This window comes from Arvicola amphibius, chromosome 11 (assembly GCF_903992535.2).
Source record: "Arvicola amphibius chromosome 11, mArvAmp1.2, whole genome shotgun sequence".
In the NCBI taxonomy this organism is placed as follows: Eukaryota; Metazoa; Chordata; class Mammalia; order Rodentia; family Cricetidae; genus Arvicola; species Arvicola amphibius.
The window spans coordinates 111000079-111023145 of NC_052057.2; the positions used below are offsets into that span (position 1 = coordinate 111000079).

At 37.8% G+C, this 23067-nt stretch overlaps 1 protein-coding gene across 2 annotated transcripts in view; it reads right to left on the reverse strand.

The window, feature by feature from the left end:
* Nucleotides 1–209: 209 nt before the first annotated feature.
* Nucleotides 210–23067, reverse strand: part of Rb1cc1 (RB1 inducible coiled-coil 1) — a 63549-nt gene continuing 40691 nt past the window's right edge. The window contains exons 14-24 of one of the 2 annotated variants that reach the window (XM_038347244.1): nt 22848–22974; nt 20878–22766; nt 11947–12112; nt 9909–10017; nt 9588–9828; nt 8279–8327; nt 7291–7338; nt 4985–5043; nt 2878–3005; nt 1980–2050; nt 210–1514 (exon numbers count right to left, since the gene is read on the reverse strand). In XM_038347244.1, the coding sequence (XP_038203172.1) occupies nt 1437–1514; nt 1980–2050; nt 2878–3005; nt 4985–5043; nt 7291–7338; nt 8279–8327; nt 9588–9828; nt 9909–10017; nt 11947–12112; nt 20878–22766; nt 22848–22974 (2965 nt within the window). In that variant the 3' untranslated portion in view covers nt 210–1436. Of the gene's footprint in view, nt 1515–1979; nt 2051–2868; nt 3006–4984; nt 5044–7290; nt 7339–8278; nt 8328–9587; nt 9829–9908; nt 10018–11946; nt 12113–20877; nt 22767–22847; nt 22975–23067 lie in introns of both variants that reach the window. The other variant, XM_038347243.1, reaches the window with a different exon arrangement.

Sequence of the window (23067 nt, forward strand, 5' to 3'; positions counted from 1 at the left end):
AGATCAGTATTAAGGAGATTTAGTGTTACAGCAATAATTCCAATAATTCTACAGCATTAATAACCATATATTAACTCTGCAGAGCATTAAGTAAAAAGGCCTGAGACTCAGACACAAACACAATTGCTAAAAAAAAAAAAATACATAGTCGTTTGATATACTTGTAGTTACTCCATAAAGATGTCATCGAAGGATTGAATAGAAACGTATGAAATCATTTGTTCATTTATTCAGTAATGTCAAATTCAGTATTCTATACACTATGTTTATTCTATTTTTGTTCTATTAGATTACATATTTATAAAAATATTCAACTTATTTTTATGAAGAAATTAAATATTTCTGAAAAAGAATCATTCTATTACTGCTCTCTAGCAATAACCCTGAAGACATTCTTTCCAATCAACCAGCTGCTTCAGCACAATTAGCGCAGTAACAGCTTCTAACACCCAACTTTACAGAGTTCCTTTCCAGAGAGCACCACTTCACTGTTACATGATACAAACAATATTTTATAATTAACACGTTTCTCTTTGATACAGAACATTTTTTACCCTTCCCAGCAATCACACATAGATTAGAAATGTAACCTTCAAAAGGCACACACATTTACACTTTCAATTCTTTATTGTCTTAAAATTGTACAGGTCCTTTACAATACAGTATTTTGTTATTTAAATGACCTCTAAATGTTAATGTACAATGAATAGCTTTGCGAGTTCATCAATATGATTATTTGAAACAGTTCTAAGATGCTGAGATGTTTGAGTCCTGCACTTGAAAATCTTAGTGGTGCAGACTCTCCTTCCCCAGAAGAACGATGGACTGTCTGGAGAGTGCTTCTGAAGATTGCTCATCATTTATGGCTGATCTTAAAGTCAGTCAAATTACACTGTTATTTATTTTATTGAAACATCAAAGGGTATTTTAAAAAATTAAAGAATTTGCATTAGCAGTCTTCTGAGGAAAACTTAAAATTACGATTATCTGCATGCAGTAACACTCCTCTTTAAATAGTTTGGAAGGATTTATACATTTTATAAAGTACGTGTTAAAGAGTGGAAGGACTCTTGAGTTCAAAGAGAACAGATGCTGGTAACGACAACACTGGTTCTATTCAGCTAATGTTTATTAACAGGCAATTAATGAGGCTAGTCACAGACCACAGTGCAGACTCCGCCCTTGAAGAACATTAACTAGTTTGGTCCGATTTCTAGTTATTTGGGTGGAAACAAAACCACTTCGATTCAGCCAAGAATTTTGATGAATTTATTGTTCTTAAGATGTATCCACTTAAATGTGCAGATCACCAATGAAGTATACTGTTGTGTTGACTTTTGTTATTAAAAAAAAAAGATGGCCAGTTGTTTTGGAGTGATTTATTAGCACTGGAGGACAAATCAGAAAATGGTATCAGATGTAGATTTCTTCTGTGGCTATACTTTCTTATTCCATGACACAGCTTTCACCCTGTAAAACTTTGTCCCCAAAGGAACTTTAAATCTGTTTTGTGCCTAGGAGGGAAAGAAAAAAAATGAAATCATTGAATGACTAAATCAACTTATAAAAGTCCCCTCAACCATAATGCTTACTGCTAGAATATTGGAGAGGGGCATAAAGTAGAATCTTTACTTTGTATCAGACTACAAAGGATATGCTCTTGACCAAGTGAGAATATCCCGGAAACTAACGTTGGCATAGAGGGTGGGAGGGTGCTATAGCTACCCCTCCTCTCTCTAATGCAGTCTTACTATATACCCTTGATGCCCTGCATTCACTATGCCCATTAGACTGGCTTCAAATTTGCAGACTCTCTAAACACAATAACAATACTTACAAGATTTCTGGCTTAAACTAAATTTAATAAAACTCAAGAAAATTAAACTTAGCAAAAAATCTCAAAATATTAGTAACTATTTCCATACAATAAAACCCCTAGGTTACAGGGTATAATTATAGTTAAAAGGCATAGTTTTTACCTTTTTGGCTTGACAATATTCCTTTTCCATTACTTTTCCAAGGACCCAGGGTCTTCGAGATGCACCTGAAGCTAGTAAATAAATTGTTAATTTAATTTTCAAAGTTCGTGGGAAGAAAAGAACTGCAGAATCAAAATAGTAATGGTGTTCTCAAGAATATGTAATATTCTAAAAAGCATTGAAACAATCTGTTGCACTTTCCAACATGCAACTATGCAGGTGCTACTCCCTCAAAAAGTGATACTCCCTCAAGGAACACCAGCAAACTAAGTGAACATCATGAGCAAATAATTAACTCGACACTGCCACCTACTGAAGGAACTATTATGATGACCTCTACTTCTCAAAGTGGTAAAATACAATTCTAGGGTCTAAGTGAAAACAGGTTTCTGTCCTTCAATGTGGATTGGAACCTGCAACCACAATGCCTAGCACAGCAATGTCAAGACAATTGGGATTCAGTAAGCAATTAATAATGAAAAACCAAATTAAATCCTGAAGTGGACTTCCTGTGCAGAGAGACCAAGAACGGTGGAGGCAAGCCCTTTCTTTCAGAATTATAGTAGTTGTGCACATTTCCAGATTAACATGTTTAGAAATAACATAATTTAACCACATGCTAATTGTTAACAGAATTGACATGAATATGTGAATTCTTAGTTTTATCATGTTTGAATAAGTATACCATTTGATCAGTTGATCCACTGTAGAGCACTACAATCAATTTTAGATTTATTAAGTCCATAAAACTTATGTAACTAATGTAGATTTTTGTAACAAAAAGTGAGCAATTTTTCCTCCAAATGACTTAATTTGTGTATATAACACACAACATGAGAATATATCCTCCACTCAAGATTAATATTTTAGAACTATATGTGACACTTACCTCCCTCACCTGGTTTGAGATCCAGGGCAGGAAGAGACTCTGAGTGCAGAAAATACAAAGTAGGACTAACAGTAAACAACACATAATTGTCATGCCGTTCATCTAGGATGATGAGAACCAAATCTCCCACCTGAAAACTAAGGAGAGGAAGGTTACAGTCCTAGAGAGAGTTTATCACATGTGATACAAACTTGCTAGTATCCAGCTGGCTCTGAATCTGGGTTCTAGATCCACCTGCTTCAGCTGTCCAGGTGTAACTGCTATGGAAAGAGCACAGTCTCTGCTGACCACGAAGATACTCGCACAATTTCCCTTTGTCAATATACCATGTGGTACAGGTTAAAACTATTTGTACTGCATTTGCATTAGGTGTTACAAGCAATCTAGAGATGATTAAAGTAGATAGGATGCACATACAGGACACACACAAATACTGTAAAATAAAATAGAAGGGACTGGAGAGGGTGGGAAGCTGTCACAAAAGCAGAGGAATCTTTTCACAGATTTGTTGTCCTGAGTTCAATTCCCGGAACACAATGGTGGGGGAAGTCTGCAGACTGTTCCCTGACCTTCACACGCATCCTGTCATGCACACCCACTGGGATGACTTGAGGGTCCCCATAAGTCCCTTTCATTTATTGGTACAGATGTTAAAATCAACAGCCAGAAACTTTTAAAAACCAAAAATTTTCTTAATAAAATCTTTATTATCTAATTAAAGAAAAGAAGAAAAACCACATTGTACCAGGTAGGGGAAATATTTAGCCACGGGATAATTTTCCCTCCATAATCTTTCATTTTATACAAACACTCTGACACTCTTCATTCTAAAAGAAAAAGCAACTGAATTAAGTCCAAGTGTTCAATGAGTATAAACCTTAAAGAAAGCCTCAGTATAAACTTTAAAGAACATATGAAAAAGAAGTTGCAACTGCTTACATGCACTCACTAGTGTCTAACTCCCAAATTGTGCTCAAAATATTAACAGGTTCTGGAGAGAGCCTCAGATGTTAGTTGTAAGGGTAATCTTACGTGTTAGGTTCTCTACCTGACAAAATCAGTTCTCAAGCTTTTTTCCCTTCCCTTTTCTTGTTGTGAGCATAGTCCTTTATGGTTGAGCCATCTCTCCAGTCCTCCCTTCCCTATTTTTGAGACAGGCTCTTGCTATGTGATCCAGGCTGGACTTTGACTTGCAAGCAACTATCTCTGGCCTTCACTTTCTTAGCGCTAAGGTGACAGGCGATGATACAAGCATGTTGTAAGAAGAGTCTGAAATACTGCTGCGATGATGGGGTAAGCACTGTTTGAGTGAACTGCAAAAGCTAATACATTAAACAGAGGTAAAGGGTCTTCTGAGCCAGTTATATGAAGCTCATCTCTCATCTTCCAAATACCAATGATTCGGTGCACAGCTAGTTAAGCACAGAGAACCATTCTGACATTTCATCACTAACAGAATAAAACTGAGATGCTAGGGCCAGAACAGATATCTAAGAACCATAAAAAAAAAAATCTCAAACCAATTAACAACAATTATAATATTATAAGTACAATAAAGGTCTTCACAAATATTTAATTCAGAAGCTGGGCACTAGGATCCACTCCTTTCATCCTAACATTCAAGAAGATGGTGTGTGTCAGACCAGCCTGGGCTATATATATATATATTAAAAAAAAAACCAAATAAATGTTTAAAAGTTCAGCAATTCTTGAACAACAGGCCAGGCTTCATGAGCAGCTATGATGCTTTTCTTTATTACTCTGAAGCTCCTGCAAGACAACCCACAGGAGAAACAACTACTTCAATTGGTTAGGTTAACTTGTACCAGATAAGCTATAATGTCAAATGAGGACTAAGGAAGTTAGTCAGAGTAGATGGCAGGTCAGGTATTAGCCAGTACAAGAAATGCTGCAAGCATTTTGTGTCAATGACATAACTCTAATGGAATGACCTAGAACACAGTGCGCGGGGCTCCAAAAAAAACTGAAAACCCTTGTTTTCCAGTGAGCTGTTACACAAGTCACTCAGCATGGTCTAAATGATCGTTGTGATGACAACGTCTTCATTAACTAATAATCTGAATCAAAATTCACAAAATAAAAATTAAATACTTACTCTCGAATGGCTATTTTTTCAGAATGCCTTGAAGACACTGAGGACATGCTCTGAGACATCTGGGACAAAAGAAGGAATCATGCATGAGCAGCACACATCTAAAATACCATACTCACCAGAAATGTCTGGTGACACATTTCAATCTGTGTTCAAGCTGAAAAGTAGTATTTACATTCAGGAAAAATTCAACAATGAAATCTAAACTTCATTCATTCCCTTCCAAATACTATCTGATACAGAGCAGGGCTTAGAGAATGAGAGAATTTACTATCTGACTAGGAAGGCCTAACAGCTTGCAAAGATTTGATAAAATTAAACACAAAAATAACATACATTTACCAGTGAAGTTCGGTCTTACACAGGTTCACTCTATAAATAAGGCTCTAAGTGTGGAGAACAACATAAAAATATTTCTGTGTGAAGAAAGTGGGAAAGCACACTTCTCTAGAAACCAGGTATGGATGCATGTGCTAGCTCTCTGGGTCAGGTGGGAGTATCTCTGTTTCTTTTGTTACTACTATCCTACGTGCTAACAACTATCGCCCTATGAAAACAAAATAACAAAATATTAGTAAAAATCTCAGCCAACTGGGGCTTATTTTCCCTTGGGGACACTGTATTGGATAACATCTTTAAAGCCTTCTTAACTTGTAGTCTATATGTATAAAACATCTACTTTTTGTTGTTTGTGTGATGGCAAAAGAAAAAAAAGAGAGGCTGGCAATGGTGGTAAAAACCTTGCTGGAATTACTAAACTCCGGAGCTAGGACTATGCACTTCATGCAATTAGAAAGAGATCTTGTCTCAAAAACAAAGGAAAAAGAGAGGGGATGCTTCACTACTACATTTACTTTTGCTTCTTGACATATCAGAGTTTCTCTACGTAGTCCTAGCTTTCCTGGAACTTGCTCTGAAGAACAGGTTGGCCTGTTGAACTCAGAGATACACCTGCCTCTCTCTGCCTCCCGAGAGCAGGGATTACATGGACCAGTTAATTGTTTCTGAGACAGCTTCTTTCTATATAGCTCAGGTGAACTGACACTTTCTATGTAAGCTAGGCTGGCCCAGAACGCAGAGATTTGCGTCCCTCTGTCTTCTGAGTGCTGGAATTAATGGTGTGTGTCACTACAGTTGGCTCACTGTTACTTATTAAAATAATCAATTGCAGGGGCCAGTAGAAATGCTTAATTGGTAAAAGTGCTTGTCGCATAAGCCTTGGGACCATGGTGAAAGGAGACAACCAACTTCTAAAAGTTAACCTTGTACATCCATGTATGTATTGTGATATGTGTAAAATAAAAGTATCTCCCCCCTCACCAAAGCATGGAACATAAGACTAAACTATTTGCTTCCTTTAAAATATGCAATAATCAGAAAATAATCATTTTAAGGAAAACAATCTGATTTAGGGGGAAATTAAGTACTTGCTGTATTTAAAAAAATCATTAAAATATGATCGTCTCTGCAGTGGGCTGTCACAAGGGCATAGCCAGCTGTCTTCACATACAAAATTCATCAGACTAAATATAAACGTTAAAAAGCACACCTAATTCACTGAATGATAAACACAAAGATCACAAACATAAATAAGGAACCCAAGAAATATAGTTTTCTTAATAAATTACTATATTCTTTTCCATTTTTCCCCCTAAATATTCTAGTAAGGTCTACTTGGTTAAATTTCCATGAGGATTATTTTCAAGTCAAGAAAAACAGGATGGGTCTGGAGAGATTGCTCAGTGGTTAAGAGCACTGATTGCTTTTCCAGAGGATGTGAGTTCAGTGCCAACATCTACATGCTGGTTCACACTACCCACAGGCACACAGAAGGTATACATACAAAAATGTGGGCAAAACATTCATACATACATCTGTACAAAAGATACATACATACATCTGTGGAGTAATTCAACAACCAAGCATAACTCTGACCTGACTTCATTGAGGGCCAATGTCCAAATGGCTTTACAAACATTAAATATATCTATCATATACATTCTGTGCTGGCAAGATGGCATATCAGATTGAAGGCACTTGCCACCAAGCCTGATGAACTGAGTTCAATCCCCAGGCCCAATGGTCACAGGAACTTATTTTGTGAAGTTGTCTTGATTTCCATACTCATACCATGGAGTTCAATTCCCAGCACTCACATGGTGACTCACAACCATCTGTAATAATATCTGGTGCCCTCTTCTGAACTACAAGCACACAGCCAGGCAGAACACTGTATACATAATAAATAAATACATTTAAAAAAATAGAAACTGAACAGTTTTGAAAAAGACATAACCAGAAACTCTTACCAGCCTCTGATTTAACCGCTTGTTTTCTTCTTCTTTCAGCTGCAACGTCTGCAGAGAGAGAGAGAGAGAGAGAGAGAGAGAGAGAGAGAGCGCCACGTTTACCTCGGAACAGCTAGCAAGGTTGTCATCTTTACACTGTGTGCGTGTCCAGAGAGTTTAACTGTTCTCATCACTAATCCCTTTATGAGAATGACAACACTGGCTACACTGTCCCAAGACATGCTTCCTCAAGTTTTCAAATTTTGTCATTAGCTGTGGAATTTTAAACACACAATAATATCCGCACTTATCAGAGAAGATTCTCTAGCTCAGACCTGGAGTCGCATTTACAGTGTATTATCGCATGCTGTGTGACTCGAAGCTAAACAAAGAAAAAGATTGAATAAGATGGGACAGTCTGACTCTGGGTTATTGTCACACATGTAAGCTTGTGAAGAATGAAGACACTAGTAAGAAACTTTATGATGCAAAGAATGAAACTAGCCATGGTCTTAAGAGTTCATTCTCTTTTCAAAGGACTTTTGATTCATAAAATTTTCAATTTTTTTAATCTTTTTATTTATGGTATTCATGTCTATGTGTTTCTGTGAGTTTGTGTATACAATTTTGTTTGCAACTGGAAGCCCCTTATTGCCAACTTGTCTTCTTCGCTTTAATTAATATTTATTAAAAACTTTATTACTTGAATCTTTATTAATTCTTATATTCTTGCTCATCTCAAAAAAGAAAATCTATTTATTTTTAAATAAATGTGGTAAAAATCTTGGCTGTCATTAATAAAATATATGCTCTTTTTTGACTCTATAGTGCCAGTCACTGACCCAACTGCTAACTATTAATGGAGAACAAATGACAAAAGACAATAATAAAAATATTTAATTCATACAGCACCTGAAAATGTACTGGTCTCAGAAAGAAAAGCATTTGAGTGTTTTTATTTTGTACTTGTCGTCACATTAGACGAGCACTGCACAGAATGTCTGCTCACCCGCTCTAGAAGCATGATCCTCTGCTTCTCTTCCGATAGCGTATTTTCTCTGAAAGTGGGAGGATGTTTGTTAATAAAGTCTAAGAACTTTAAAACTTTGAATTAGACAATCATCAACAGAATTTTAGAAGTTTAGCCAGGTGTGGTATTGCAGGAGGCAAACAGGTGAATTTCTCTGAGTTTAAGGCCAGCCTGGTTTACACAGTGCCAGGACAGTCTGGAGTAACCCAGTCTAAAAATAAAAGCATTTAGAAGTTTAAATGCTACTATTAATTCAGTTAACTTTAGTAGAATAAGAACTTGTACTAAATTTTCAAAAGTAACCCATAGATCAGAATAGCTATTAATCTGTATGTAAACTCAGATACTTCCTAATAAGCAAAACTTTGCATACCTTTTTATCTAAAGATAATTTCTTCAAAATCCATGCTTTCCCAGATATTAAGTATCTTTCTCCCCATCTCAATTCATTTCCAAAGAAATGTATATGATGCAATATAGCTCTCTGCGAATGTTATGGTGTACCTGACATTAATTAATTGATTTATTTTGGGAGTGTGTATGTGTGGTCTATGCATGTGTGTGTGTGGATATGTGTGCATATGTATGAAGACCAAAGGTCAGCATTAGAGTCTTCATTGAGAGAGCTTGCTACCATTCTTTGACTTTTCTCATTGACCCTGGAGTTCAATAATTCTGCTGGCCAATGAGCTCCAGATCTGCCAGTCTCTGTCCCCCATGCCACCACCTTCACACTGGGAATATTCGATAAATGCTCTCATGTGCCTGACCTTACACTGAGCTTTCTACATTGTTTTGATTTAACTTCTTCTCCTGTATATAGAATATAGTTAGGTTTATTTCCCCCTACAGGTTATGTTTCCACTCTGGATTAATTTGTATCATTTACGACTTCTAATTTCAACATTATCTTAGCGTGTTTTACTTTGTCCTTTAAAACCACACTTTTACTTGGGCTGAGAACAATTAGTAAGGTAAAGAGGCAGGTGGTTCTCTGAGTTCGGGGCCAGCCTGGTTTGCAAAGCTAGTTCTAGAAGAGCCAGAGCTTTTAAACAAAGAAACCCCATTATTACAAAACAAAAAATATTAGAATTAGTATTTCCTTTTAGTATGTTCTGAATTTTAAAACAGAGCCTCACCTAAACTGTTTACTGTGGCCTCGAACACAGAGCTTTCCCCTGTGATCTGCCTGCCTTGGCATCCTTCACGGCTGAGATTAGCTGCCTGTGACAGCAGGCTCAGGCCCAGTGTGGCCCTGATGAACACAGTGGGAGACAGAGCCACTTACTGGACAGACATCATGCTTGTCTCCATCGCTGAGTCCACCCTTCCCTCATCAGCTATCTCCATGGCTGCTCTCTCCGTCTCCCCGGGCAGCTCAGGTGCGCAGGCCCCGTAGAGCTCTGGGGCTGCAGCAGCAGAAGCTGAGGGAAGGAAACTGCTGGTGCGCAGTTTGCTCACTTCCTCTTCAAGCTTCTTCTTCTCTTCAAGCAAACGAGCTCGGTCTTCGGAAAGGGACTCTATCAAATCTAAGACCCCAAGTTAAATAAGCATTAATAATAAATAAGCGCTTTACAAAAAATTTAAAATCATATAAGACACCACTAACCTTTATCACGCTCTTGTTGCTGCATTGTACTTTTTAATTTATCACTGAGATCATTTATTATGTTTTCTTTCCTCATTTTCTCTCTTGTTAAAACAGTGTTAAAATTGGTCTGAAACAACAGAAAGAGTCAATAATCTGCACATACTTAGCAGCCACTGCTATGAAAATAAGGTTGCTCTTTTCTTAGGTATATTTATGGAGTCACACAGTGAAGCTAGTGGTATGTATTCCAATAAAGATTATATTTTATCTTTGAAAACACATTTTATTTTCTCATTTTGCCTGTACTATTAGAAGAAAGGTATCAGCAAATGCTTGGTATTTGGGGAGATAGTCAGACGGGGCTGTAAACACTAGAGCGCTGCTGCATGCATCAGTTTCTTTGGTTGATTTTCCTTCGTCTGATATCTTTGATCTCTGGCTAACTTGTGATTACCACACTAGCATGCAATTCTCTCTCTCTCGGTCTTACTTGGACTTTTGTGATGGCCTCTGGACCCGTACAGTGACTAGACTTATTAATCCCAAGGTTTCACCATTTCTCACTGCAAAGATGTTCACATACCCAATTGCTTAGATGGATCTTATAACTAGCAATTTTAATTACAATTTCATTTACAAAGGAGACTAAACTTATTAATTCATTTATAAGAGTTCATTACAATCTTCCTAAAATAGAAAACACACATGAGAACGGCCTATCCTAACTTTTTATCATATCAGCTTAGCAGACCTCCTCGCCCCACACTTTTAGGAATCCATTAATGGCAACAGAGAGATTTAACTGTTTGATAGTTTTAGACAAAATCTATTAGTAAAGAACAAACTAAATTATGATTTCAGGCTAGGAACACACTGGCAAAACTCTAATAAGGAAATAATAATGCAGCCTAGGGGCCAGATGGCAGGATGCATTAAACTTGGGAGGCAGAGGCAAGCAGGTCTTTGTGAGTTTGAGGCCAGCCTGGTCTACAGTGAATTCCAGGATAGCCAGAGTTGTTAAACAGAGAAACCCTGTCTGAAAAAAACTAAAAATAAAAATTAAAAATAAAAGATGCAGCTTAGTACTATGAAATTTGTTAATATGCATATTAACCATTGTTCATTTTGAAAACTTTTCTATTTCTGTAAATGAAATGGATTAAGATGGTAATCAAAATTTATAATAAGCAAAATTGCATAAAAATGAATAGTGAGATTAAAAACCAATTGGCCTTTATTTGAAATTGTAAGATATCTTAGAAGTCATGCCTCTAACTGGACTAAGCTCCCAAGGTCCAAATGAGGAGCAGAAAGAGAGAGAACATATCAAGGAGGGCTGACTGAGAAGCCAAGGACAATGGCACTGGGTTTTGATTCTACTGCAAGTACTGGCTTTGTGGGAACCTAGTCTGTTTGGATGCTCACCTTCCTAGAAATGGATGGAGCGGGGAGGATGGACCTTGGACTTCCCACAGGGCAGGGAAACCTGACTGCTCTTTGGACTGGAGAGGGAGGCGGAGGAGGGATGGGGGAGGGGGAGGGAAATGGGAGGAGGTGAAAATTTGTAATAATAATAATAAAGAAGTCATGTCTCTAGTATTTTTTAAAAAACACAATTTTTAACTTAAGATAATTCAGATAGTTGTTAATTCACATTTTTTCAGTTAAATCAGTTAATTCAGCCTGAATTCATTATCCAGTATGTTCTTTTTTGAGTATGTGCTTATGAAAGAACACAGTGAGAATTTGCAGAGAAAAAGCCTAGTTAATTACATGTAGAATGAGTTGTGCCACAGATGCTCTACGTTCACATGCTCAAAAGGACAGATTCCATGTCAGCCTGAGTTGAAAATTCTTACATGGGCTACTAGCCACAGTCATGTGACAAATCACTGTTAAGTATTCCTTTTAAATAAATTCTTTTATTATTAAGAAGATCAAACAAAAATTAAGAAAACCAAGTAATGAAAACAAATTAACATCTAAGAACGCTCCTCAGCTGCACAGAGAACAGCTTTGCTGGCTTCTATCCTGCTTCCTCAAGTCTGAAACACACCTGTTGTTCAGCAATCAAAGAAGTTCGGACATTCTGCATTTCTTCATTCTTTCTTTTTTCTTGTTCTTCAAGCTGTTCTAGAAACTTAGCTTTTTCTTCCTGAAGCTTCTCCTGAAGTTCAGCAACTAAGCTTGAAGAATCTTCTCTGGCTGATTCAAAAGCAGAACTTAAAAATTGAAGAGAATTTCAAAAAACAATTACAAACATAATCACAATATATCAAATATTATACTTAGGCCATTTACTTCCCAGAAACCCATGAAAATGAGAAATGTATTTCCATGTGAATCCTACCCTTATGACTGAAAAGTAAACTATGAACTATGAATTACAGGTATCTTAAGTAACATGGCTGATGACAGCAAGGAACGTGGAATTATCAGGGCTTCCACAGGCATCTATGAAACCAATGTTCTTCTCAAGCACTTAAGATTCAGCTTTTCTACCCCTAAAACTGAAGAGGAAGCACATACCAGCTGACTTCTTAGATGGAAAGTTTTACTTCCCATAACATAGATTTTCAGTTCATTTTGATACTCAATGAACAAAAGTGAAGCTAAAATGAATTCTCCAGACAAAGGAAATGTATGTATTTCTGAACTGACTTGTTTCATTCAGTCAAAACTTGCTCATCTTTTAGGGGTTGCTGACAAGGAGCAGAGATAAGAATGGCCAAGTAAACAAAAGCAATCTTAAGTAAATGATTACACCTTGGTTATTAATCTTAATTTGCTTCCAACCTTTAAAAGATTCCATAAATTCTTCAAAGCTGTTGAGACAAGCCAGGCATGGTAGTTCATGTCTATAATCCCAGCAATCAAGTTTTAGGCAACTTTACCCAAGCCTGGGCTTCACACATTATCACGTTAGCCTGGTCTGTACGACCATACTTTCTCAATACCTCTCTATGCAATTCTTAAAAAAAAAAATGCTACAACAAAATAGAGGTTATTGTGTTATTATTAGAAAATTAATTTTCAGTGTGTCTTTGCTTAATTTTAAAAGACACTAGAATTTTTTTTGGAATAGAGGTGCATTTTTAGTTTCCTCACTCCTAAATAGTTGTCTATTATGGTAGCAATGTACAACTAGGAACTGAAATAATGTAGGAAAAAAACCACTGGGAATCTTTTTTTTTTTTTTTTTTTTTTTTTTTGGTTTTTCGAGACAGGGTTTCTCTGCAGCTTTTTAAGAGCCTGTCCTGGAACTAGCTCTTGTAGACCAGGCTGGCCTCGAACTCACAGAGATCCGCCTGCCTCTGCCTCCCAAGTGCTGGGATTAAAGGCGTGCGCCACCACCGCCCGGCTCCACTGGGAATCTTTTATCCATACATCCAAATTTATAGAGAAAACTGACTCAAATCTCAACACTCAGGCAAATCTTACACACACACACACACACAGAAGTCTGATTTGTGGCTTAGTGCAGAAAGGTTGGTATTTTCTAATTAATGTAACAAACCAATTAAAAGGTAAAGGATTTATTTCTAGTTTTCCTTTGAGTTGAAAGAAATGGAATGGTGAAAGTTAAAGCTTTAGTATGCAGTTAGCAGGGCTGCACGCAGTAAATGTTAATAAGAAAACAGAATATAAGAAAGACTCAGGACTGTAACAATGGATAACCAGGCACGGACAGAGCTGAATAATACAGTAATACTAATACAGTAGCTGAAGAATTCTCCCTAGAGCTAGAGGGTAACTGGCCACATTAGATAATCAAAGACAGACTGTATAGAATGGGCTCAAAGAGTGGGGTTGTAACTAGCCACTTACAGTGATACATTCAAATTTTACTGTAACAAAATGCCTTCTGATAAAAGAACAGAACACAGCAAACAGTCTAAAAAAGAGGTTTGTATTATTAAGAATAAAACAAACTATGCCACTGGGGGCATGTATGCACTGGGGCAAATACTTATCATTCTATGTTTTTTATCTTTGTATTGTCAGGTGCACTGCATTTCAGGATGAATGCTAGGCTGAGAGGGCACAGCTGGAAGACATGGTTCTAGTAAAGCAAGCACATACAGCCACCACACTTACTCCCTGTGATTAGCACGGGTGTACTGCACAATGAAAACTAAAAAGGCCTAAGATACAGAGAACAACCAATAATTATCCTGGGATGCGAACTGATGTTTTTTACGCTGGCTGGCCTCTACTTTACATATGCTGTTGGCCTTCTTTTTGCTTCCACCTCCTGAGTGGTGGGAATTAAACCCAGGGCCTTATTCCAACTAGATACGCATTCTACGAAAAAGACATCATCTCCAGCCGTCTCAGAACAAAAAAGCACATCCCGTGCCAAAAGATATTCTACAATACCTTGTGCTGAACATGATTTTACACGGTTATCAGGTACGTGATTTTATCTTATTTTATATTGCCCTAAGGCCCGAGATGAATTAACTAACACGGTAGAGAAACAGTAACTGCTGACACCACCCTTTGTTGAGCTTTGCTTTTCCACACGACCACTGGCTTGCTATGGCGCAGCGAACTGCCTTCTGGGAGAAGTAGTGGTGGTAAAAGGAGGCACTGAAAACCCAACACTAATTGGCTGCCACCCTTAAGCTTAAGTGGTTCTGTTTAAGCTCAATCAGACTCAGCTTAGGTATGACGGCAATTATGACCTAACTGAAATGAAATTTCAACCTGTAGAAGAATGCAAAGAGACCCATATCTATCACCATGCACAAAACTCAAGTCCAAATGGATCAAAGACCTCAACATAAAATTTGATATCATTTGTCTTTTTCATCTGCTACTTGTATTGACGGAAGTCCAGGCACCATAACAGATTAAAAACTACTGCGGAACTATACGTCTGACATCTTACCATTCATTATAATAGTGAAAAAAGGATGGTATTTTTTTCTTGTTAATATAGTAAGAATTAATTCTTCCTTAAGTATGTGAAATTCTATGCTGGGACCTGAAAAATAGCTCAGCAGTTAAGACTGCTCTTCCAGAAAATCTGGGTTCAATTCCCAGCACCCACACCCCAGCTCACAGCTGTAGCCACAGCTCCAGGGGATCTGACACCTCACACAACCAAGAAGCAGATAAAACACCAATGCACATACAACTTAAAAAAATCTGTGCCGTGAAATGGAAAATATTATCAAGTTCTTTGGCAACTAATCAAAATATGTAATAAATGCACCTTATGCTAAAATACTTATACAAATATTTTGGATATGTATTGCCAGCTTCATTTTACAACATGTCAACATTTGTATAAATTAGTGAACTAGAAATCACACAGGATTTCTTTTCAATGTACAAGACTGGCAGTTTCATGTCCTACAATGAAACCAATGAAAATTAACACTGCATTTTAATTTCATAACAAAGGACATGCAAAATTATGGGAAGACTACTAAGTATGTTATATTTCAATCAAAATATACTGCTAAGTTAGCCATGGTAAAATCCTACTTATATCAAGAAAGGTTTTAAAATAAATCTGACATATTATTAGTATTATGTTTTTCATTTGTATAAGTATATACATGTTCAGGGTCAAGTAAAGATTTCTCAGGTAAAAGGGGGACTGAATAGAAAATGTCTGAAAAAAATCCTGCCTCTACTGGAAGGCATCAGAGAGCATTTCTTAAGTACACTCTAAGAATGTTTAAAGGAATTTTTCCCCAATTATTCAAAAAACCTAGGATTAAAGGACTAACTTTCTGTGGGCCACAGCCTGTCGAGGTTAGATAAGAGCTGAAATCAAATCTATTTAATGAAAATAACTGGATTCTGCAGTGGCAGAGAACAATTAAAGGCAAACCATAGAGACAAAACGACTCTTCTTCAGGCATCAGATCCAAAGCAGATATCAGAAAACATCCTAGACAATCTTTCCTAATGGTCAGTCAGTGTCAGCCCACAGAAAGGGCTGGATAAAGGCTTACTAAAATAGAAAAAACATAACAATAAAGTTTTAATTGGGTATTTAATTGGGGAATCTAATTAGCTCTAGAAAATCGTATTTTGCACTGAATAACAAGACCTGGGCCAGCAATCGTCTACACTGCCTTCCTTAGACATCTGGGAGGATACCGTACTGCAGGTCATCCTGAGCCTACCGTGACTCACGAGGAAGACATTATGTATTGAGACTATGTGCTATGGGGTTGGAAAGCTGGCTAAGTAGTAAGAGCAATTGCCACTCTGCTCCTATAGAGGATTCTGCTTTGATTGCTTGCACCCACGTGGCAGTTTATAACCACCTTTAACTGCAGTCCCAAGGGATCTACTGAACTCTGTAGGCATCAGTCACACATATGGTACATATTTATGCATGCAACCAAAACCCTCAGACACATAAAAGAGTAAATCTTTAAAAAATAATGTTTAAAAAGCAACAACAAAAAACCCAAAGAACAACACCCCCTGGCACTGGTGGGAGAGGACAGCTCTTACAACACCCCCTGTTACGGGCTGGAGAGATGACAGCTCTTTGGCTCGGAGTACTTCCAGCTCCTGCAGAGGAACCTACTTCAAGTTACTAGGATACACAGGGCAGCAGAGAAACCCTCTGTAATCCCAGTTCCAGGGGATATAACACCTTCTTTTAGGATGTAAAGACACAATAGGCACATATGTGGCACAGGTATGCATGCGGGCACAATACCCATACACATAAAAATAAAGAGATCTTCGGGAAAAAAAAGGTTGATAAGACTCTGGACCAGTAAATCACCCACCTGAGCTAGCTACCCCACAATTTGTAGCAGATACAAATCCGTTTGTTTGTTCATTCATGGTGAAGGACGCATAAAAATATGCCGGATACTCCCTTGAGATATAAAATTCCTGTTCCCATATCCACCCTTCCTATATCCCAACCATCCTCTTCCCCCAAGCTCTTCCCATCCTCCACTTCACACTTTTCTCTCCTCGTCCCCCCATCCCACCCCACTCCCAAGTTCCCATTTTTTGTCCGGCAATCTTGTCTACTTCCAATATCCAGGAGGATAACTATATGTTTTTCTTTGGATTCACCTTCTTATTTAGCTTCTCTAGGATTTTTTACGAATTATAGGCTTGATGTCCTTTATTTATGGCTAGAAACCAATTATGAGTGAGCACATCCCATGTTCATCGTTTTGGGCCTGGGTTACCTCACTCAGGATGGTGTTTTCTATTTCCATCCATTTGCATGCAAAATTCAAGATGTCATTGTTTTTTACCACCGAGTAGTACTCTAATATGTATATATTCCACACTTTCTTCATCCATTCTTCCACTGAAGGGCATCTAGGTTGTTTCCAGGTTCTGGCTATTACAAATAATGCTGCTATAAACATAGTTGAACAAATGCTTTTGTAATATGATTGGGCATCTCTTGGGTAAATTCCCAATAGTGGGATTGCTGGGTCCTGGGGTAGGTCGATCCCAAATTTCCTGAGAAACCTCCACACTGCTTTCCTAGGGTTGGCAGAGACTTGACTCTAGAGGGGTTCCCAGGTGTCCAGGAAGATGCCCCCAGCTAGTTCCTTGGGCAGCTGAGGAGAGGATGCCAGAAATGTCCAGATCCTATTGCCATACTCATGAATATTTTGCATATCACCATTGAACCTTCACCTGGCGTTGGATTGAGAAAATAACAGAGCCCCACATAGGAGCACCAGACTGAGCTCCCAAGGTCCTGATGAGGAGCAAAAGGAGGGAGATCATGAGCAAGGAAGTCAGGACCGTGAGGAGTGCGTTTACCGATTGAGACGGTGGGACAGATCTAACGGGAGACCACCAAGTCCAGTTGGAATGAGACTGATGGAACAGGGGACCAAACCGGACTCTCTGAATGTGGCTGAGGGTGGAGGAGGACTGAGAAACCAAGGACAATGGCAATGAACATGAACTCTACAGCATGGACGGGCTCACTGTGAGCCTTGTCAGTTTGGTTGCTCACCTTCCTGGACTTAGGGGGAGCTGGGAGGACCTTGGACTTAACATAGTGGAGGGAACCCTGATGGCTCTTTGGCTTGGAGAGGGGCGTAGTGGGGGTATGGGTGAAATAAAGAAAAAAATATGTCGGATACTATAGGATAATCATAATTAAGACCTAGAGTTTGGGAGTATTTTCCTTTTGCTTGAGAGGATAAGTCTTTCATGACTAGAGGGAAGCTGTGGCAGCAAATAGCAGGCAAAGTTGAAAACTCATTCTTAATCACAAGCATGATGCAGGATTAAGTGGAAATGCACAAGGCTTTTCGTCTCAAAACTAGCTCCCAGTGATGTACTTTCTCCAGCAAGGCCCCAAACAGTGATACAAATTGGACACCAAGTGTTCAAAAGCCCAAGATTGTGGGATTCATTCCTTACTCAAACCGCTGTGCTGTCGTAGCTCATCCAGAGGGTGACACACAGCACTTATTCTGTTGTTTTTTTGCATAGGCAAGCTTGGTTCCTAACGATTCTTCCTAAATGCGGACACCCTTCAAAAGCACAGGTGAAGCACCAAAGCCACACCAATGGGCAGCAGAGCAGGCGGGAAGGGTAACCTTCTCAAAGGAAAAGCTGTAAAATCATGCAGAGCATTTGAAGTTACATAAGAGAAAGAAAAGGAAGAAGTATGGACCTATGATTCATTAAGGGTGGGTGAAAGAATTTTTCAGGCAGTAGACTTAAAAGAGATTTAGATTAAATTTGGTAACAAGGCTATTTATAGTGGTACAGGACTATAATTCAAGCACAAAAGAAGCTAAGGTGGGGTTCTGAGTTCAAGGATAACCTGGAATGTGAAATGAAACCATAGTCCTCTTACCCACCAAATAAAAAAAGCTAGTGACAAGAAATTTGTGAAAGCTGTGGCTAGTTCAGTATTATAACAGCTGCCTGATATCTTTTAGCATTAGTTCAATTCTCAGTACTGAAGGGACTGGGGGGTGGAAATGAGGGCACTTCGTGGAAAATGACCATAGATGTATCTCTGAAGATGGAAATCCCACCATGTACAAAACTCTGGTGTGTACACATACAAAGACATGAGTCATGCCTGTCAGGTGAAGAATTACAATCAGATAAGGTAATGACTGGAGTGGGTAATAGAAGAAAGCTTCAACTATTTATCAGAGTTGCAAGGGTAATTACAGAAATTACCTAGCAATTAAGTCTATCCACATTAAGGCATTTGTTTTTTAACCACTCTCATTCCCCCAATTTATGAAGTATAGTATGAAAATGGTGGTTACCCTGAGTTCTTTTCAACTTATCTTACAAAATTTCAGTGATTGTAACAGAACAAAAAGGGGAAAGAACAGATGTTTCATTGAGGAAAGACAGAATAACATCAATTTTAGTCTTACCTTTGAAAAGAGAGAGGATACCAAAATCTCAGGCATATGTGGGACAGAAGTTGCATCACACAAAACAAATATGATATTTGGACATACAGTATGGGTAAAGAAATATGTACATCTGAGAATTGATTCTAAAACAGGGCACAATGTTAGACTGCTCTCTTCTACTACAGCCGCATGGTTTGGAAGACAGAAGAAAGTCCTATTCTCCAAAAGTGGTTGTAGCCAGTTGTCAGTAACTTCCTCACAAGTAACTGAAAACTATTAATTTATGCTGCAGATTAAACCAACATTTGATGCTTTAAGAGATTCCTGAGTACTGCCATAGCTTGTCAGTATGATGAGGGCATCAGAGTCTATCTTCATGGCATTTCACTTAGAGCTGGATACACTCACTAATCATAGTCAACCTTGACAACTGCTCTTGTCTAGCTTGCACTGCTCAATTGTAGCAACAAGTGTGCTGAGTCAGTGTGGAGAAAATTCCCCACTCCTGTATTCTGATCTCTCTCAATACTGGATCAAATTCTTATTCTCCTACCTTGGTTTCTCATCACTCTAGCTTGCCAGAATCTTGGCAGGTCAGGTTTGCTAAATTTCCTTTTGTTTGATTGCTTTCTCCTTATAAGGCTCCATCTACTACTGATCCTGACCCTCGTACCTAGAATAACCTTGAACTAGTCCATGCTGTACTTAGAACTAAGCTCAGTTCTACAGTGACAATTTATGTTGCCTCCTGGAATAATTCCTTAATATTATATTATCAGGCTATTATCAGTTCTGGTCCTGAGCTTTTCTGTTTTAATTTTTTTTAACTGTTTTAACTTTAGTCTCCCATAGTACTATAACCATTCTCCACAATGCTTATTTCTCTATTAAACCCTTTTATCTCTTAAAAATACAAAAAGCTATTTTGAAATTAGCATTATATTGCAGGCAGATAATTAAGAGTGTTTAAAAGTGGTGACGCGAGAGGCGGGAATTAAAAACAAACGCATATACACACAAGCATACACATATATATTACACGTATGCCCTTTAAAATGTTCAGTATGAGACTAATGACAGTACTAAATGATGCACTAACCGTACTCTACAAAATGGACAAAATTCGAATACAACGTTTCTATACCAATCTGTGGTAGTTGAAACATATTAACAGATGGCAAAAATAAAATATAATGAAAAAAATCCCTAAGTCTGGAATTTAAAAAGATCTTTCCAACCAGAGAAAACAAGGAAACTGTAATATCAAGAAACGAATAGTGAGGAACATTCTGCATATTCCCACCTGATTTAGCCTCAGCTAAAGCACAGGCACAGGAAACTTAAACTCTCATACAAATATGGGAAGAGAACAAAATTAATTTCAACTAAAGAATTCAGTATAAGCAACAAACCTAAAAGAAATTTTTGAACAATTAATTTCTTATATACATTTTTCAAAATACTGATCTATTTTGTGGCTTGTTTACTTCTCAAGACAAGGTATGGCCTAGCACAAGTTCACTCTGTATCCCACGATTGGGCTGATAGCAATCCTCATGCTTTGGCCTTCCAAAGTACTTGGATTACAGGCACAAGCTACCATACCGAGCTCATGCACTAAGCTTAATACTTACCTTTTAGCTATTTGATTCTCAAGATGTTTAACTTTTTCTAATAATGCTTTCTCAACAAGTTCTCTCTCCAACTTAAATTCATTTAGTGCAGTTTGAATAGCTTGGTCTTTCTCGCAATTAAGCCTCTGAATCAACTGTTCTTTGTCGTGTTCGTGGCTCATGACCAATTTCTCCTTGTCTTTCTCTAGGTTCTGAATGAGAGCCTCATACTTCTCTTCTTGCCGGCTTAGTTTTTCATCTTTGTTTCTTTCAAGTGCACTCAGTTCTGAGTTCAATTTACTCTGCAGTTCAACTATTTGTTCTTTCAAGGTTTTTTCTATTTCAAATGCTTGATGATGCAATGATGTTACACTGTCTAATTCAGTCTTAAGTATATTAGATTCTTCTTCATGTCTACTAATTAATTCAGAAATGCACTGATCTTTTTCAATTGTCATTAAAGCTCTTAACTCTGCTAAGCCCACCTGATAATTCTCATTATTTTCATGAATCTTTTGGTTTAGTTTACTTATTTCTGTCCTCAAGTTTTCTGTCTCTTGATCAAGGAGAGTCTTCAAAGTTTCCTTCTGCTGTGTTCTGCTCTCTTCCAACAAGATCTTTATCTCATCAGTCTCTGCTTCCTTTAATGCAAGTTCAACCTCCAATTTACACCTCATGTCTGACAAATCAGAAACCTTGAGTTTCAATTCCTGCAACTGTTGTTCTTTTTCCTGGAGAGTTGAGGCATGAGATTCTAGTATATGGTCAATTCTTTGTTGATTTTCCTTTTTCAATCTCTCCAAAGACACTTTGTACTCTGTCATAGCTTTCTCAAACTCATGTGTGTGTCTGACATGCATTGTGTCCTCTAATTCCTTTAGGTGGCTTTGCTCTAAGCACCGAAATTCAGCTTTCAGTGACTCTATTTTCTTATCATTTTCAACATGTAGCTTTTTCAGGTCTTCTAACGCCATCTCTCGTGACTGCTTTAATTCTTCAATTTCACAATTTTGCGTACGCATAATATTTTCCATCTCTACCAACTTCTGGTCCTTTTCGCGCTGTAAGACGACGACGGCATCCTTTTCATGTTTAATCAATGCAAATTCACTGTCTTTACTTTGTAAAACTTCCTCAAGGGATATTAAATCTCCTTTCAATTTTTTAATTTTATTTGCATTTTCTTCACTGTCTTTTACTAGAGCATCAAGTTTACATTCATACTCACTTTTTAAAGACTGGAGTTCTTTCTGATGTTTTTCCTTTAGTGTTATTTCTAGGGAGCATTTGACTTTTTCAATAATATTTCTTATTTCTATTGCTATACATTTTAAAGAACTTGATAAATCACACTGTTCTTTTTGTACGAATGTTCTGAGGTGGCACAGATCCTCCTTGATGGTTTGTATGCCGATGTGAGAGTCTTGGGCAGCAACTTTGCATTTCTCCAGCTGGACATGCAGAGCAGCACGCTCTCCAAATCCTTCTTTTCCATGTGCACTCGTGTCCTGCAAGCGCCTACTATCTATGGCATTGATGACTGATGAATAAAGTGACTCCACCATCATTTCTGGACTTTGTGGATCACTTATAGGATTTGGAGATGACAAGTTTTCTTCAATCACAAACTCATTCACAGCAGACATAAAATCAGACTCAGGACTTTCTGCTAATGAATCCAAGTCTAACGAAGCTTGGTGAATTGTTTGTTCTGCATTCGGATGGGAGATGGTTTCAAAGTCAAATGTATGAGCATCAATGCTGTCTGGAGACAATTCTTCTAAGGGACACACTGCTGGATATGAGGGATCCTGAACAGTTAGTGGAGGAGGAGTTTTTGGTGAGGTAGTCGTTGTACTTTCTATCCTTGGAGAAGCAGCTGACTGTGGGGATGCCTGACTTGCAGAAACCTGGAACACAGAATGAGACTTCTAAAGATCTGTAATAAGGCAAACATCTTATATTAATAAAATTATTTAAAATTCATTTGCCTTTTGTTCATTCAGCAGATCTGTAATGGTCTGTGACATTTCATCCAAACTTTGTGCTGCTTTAACCAAATTATGTAGGGCAAGTACATGCTGGTGTAGAGGTTCAAAGTCACAAAGCAAGGGAACCCTGGAAAAGAATGCAAATAAACTAAACTGAACTTTTGGTTTCTTACAAGAACTATAAACAATTTCATTCTTTCAAAAACAATACAACAGCATG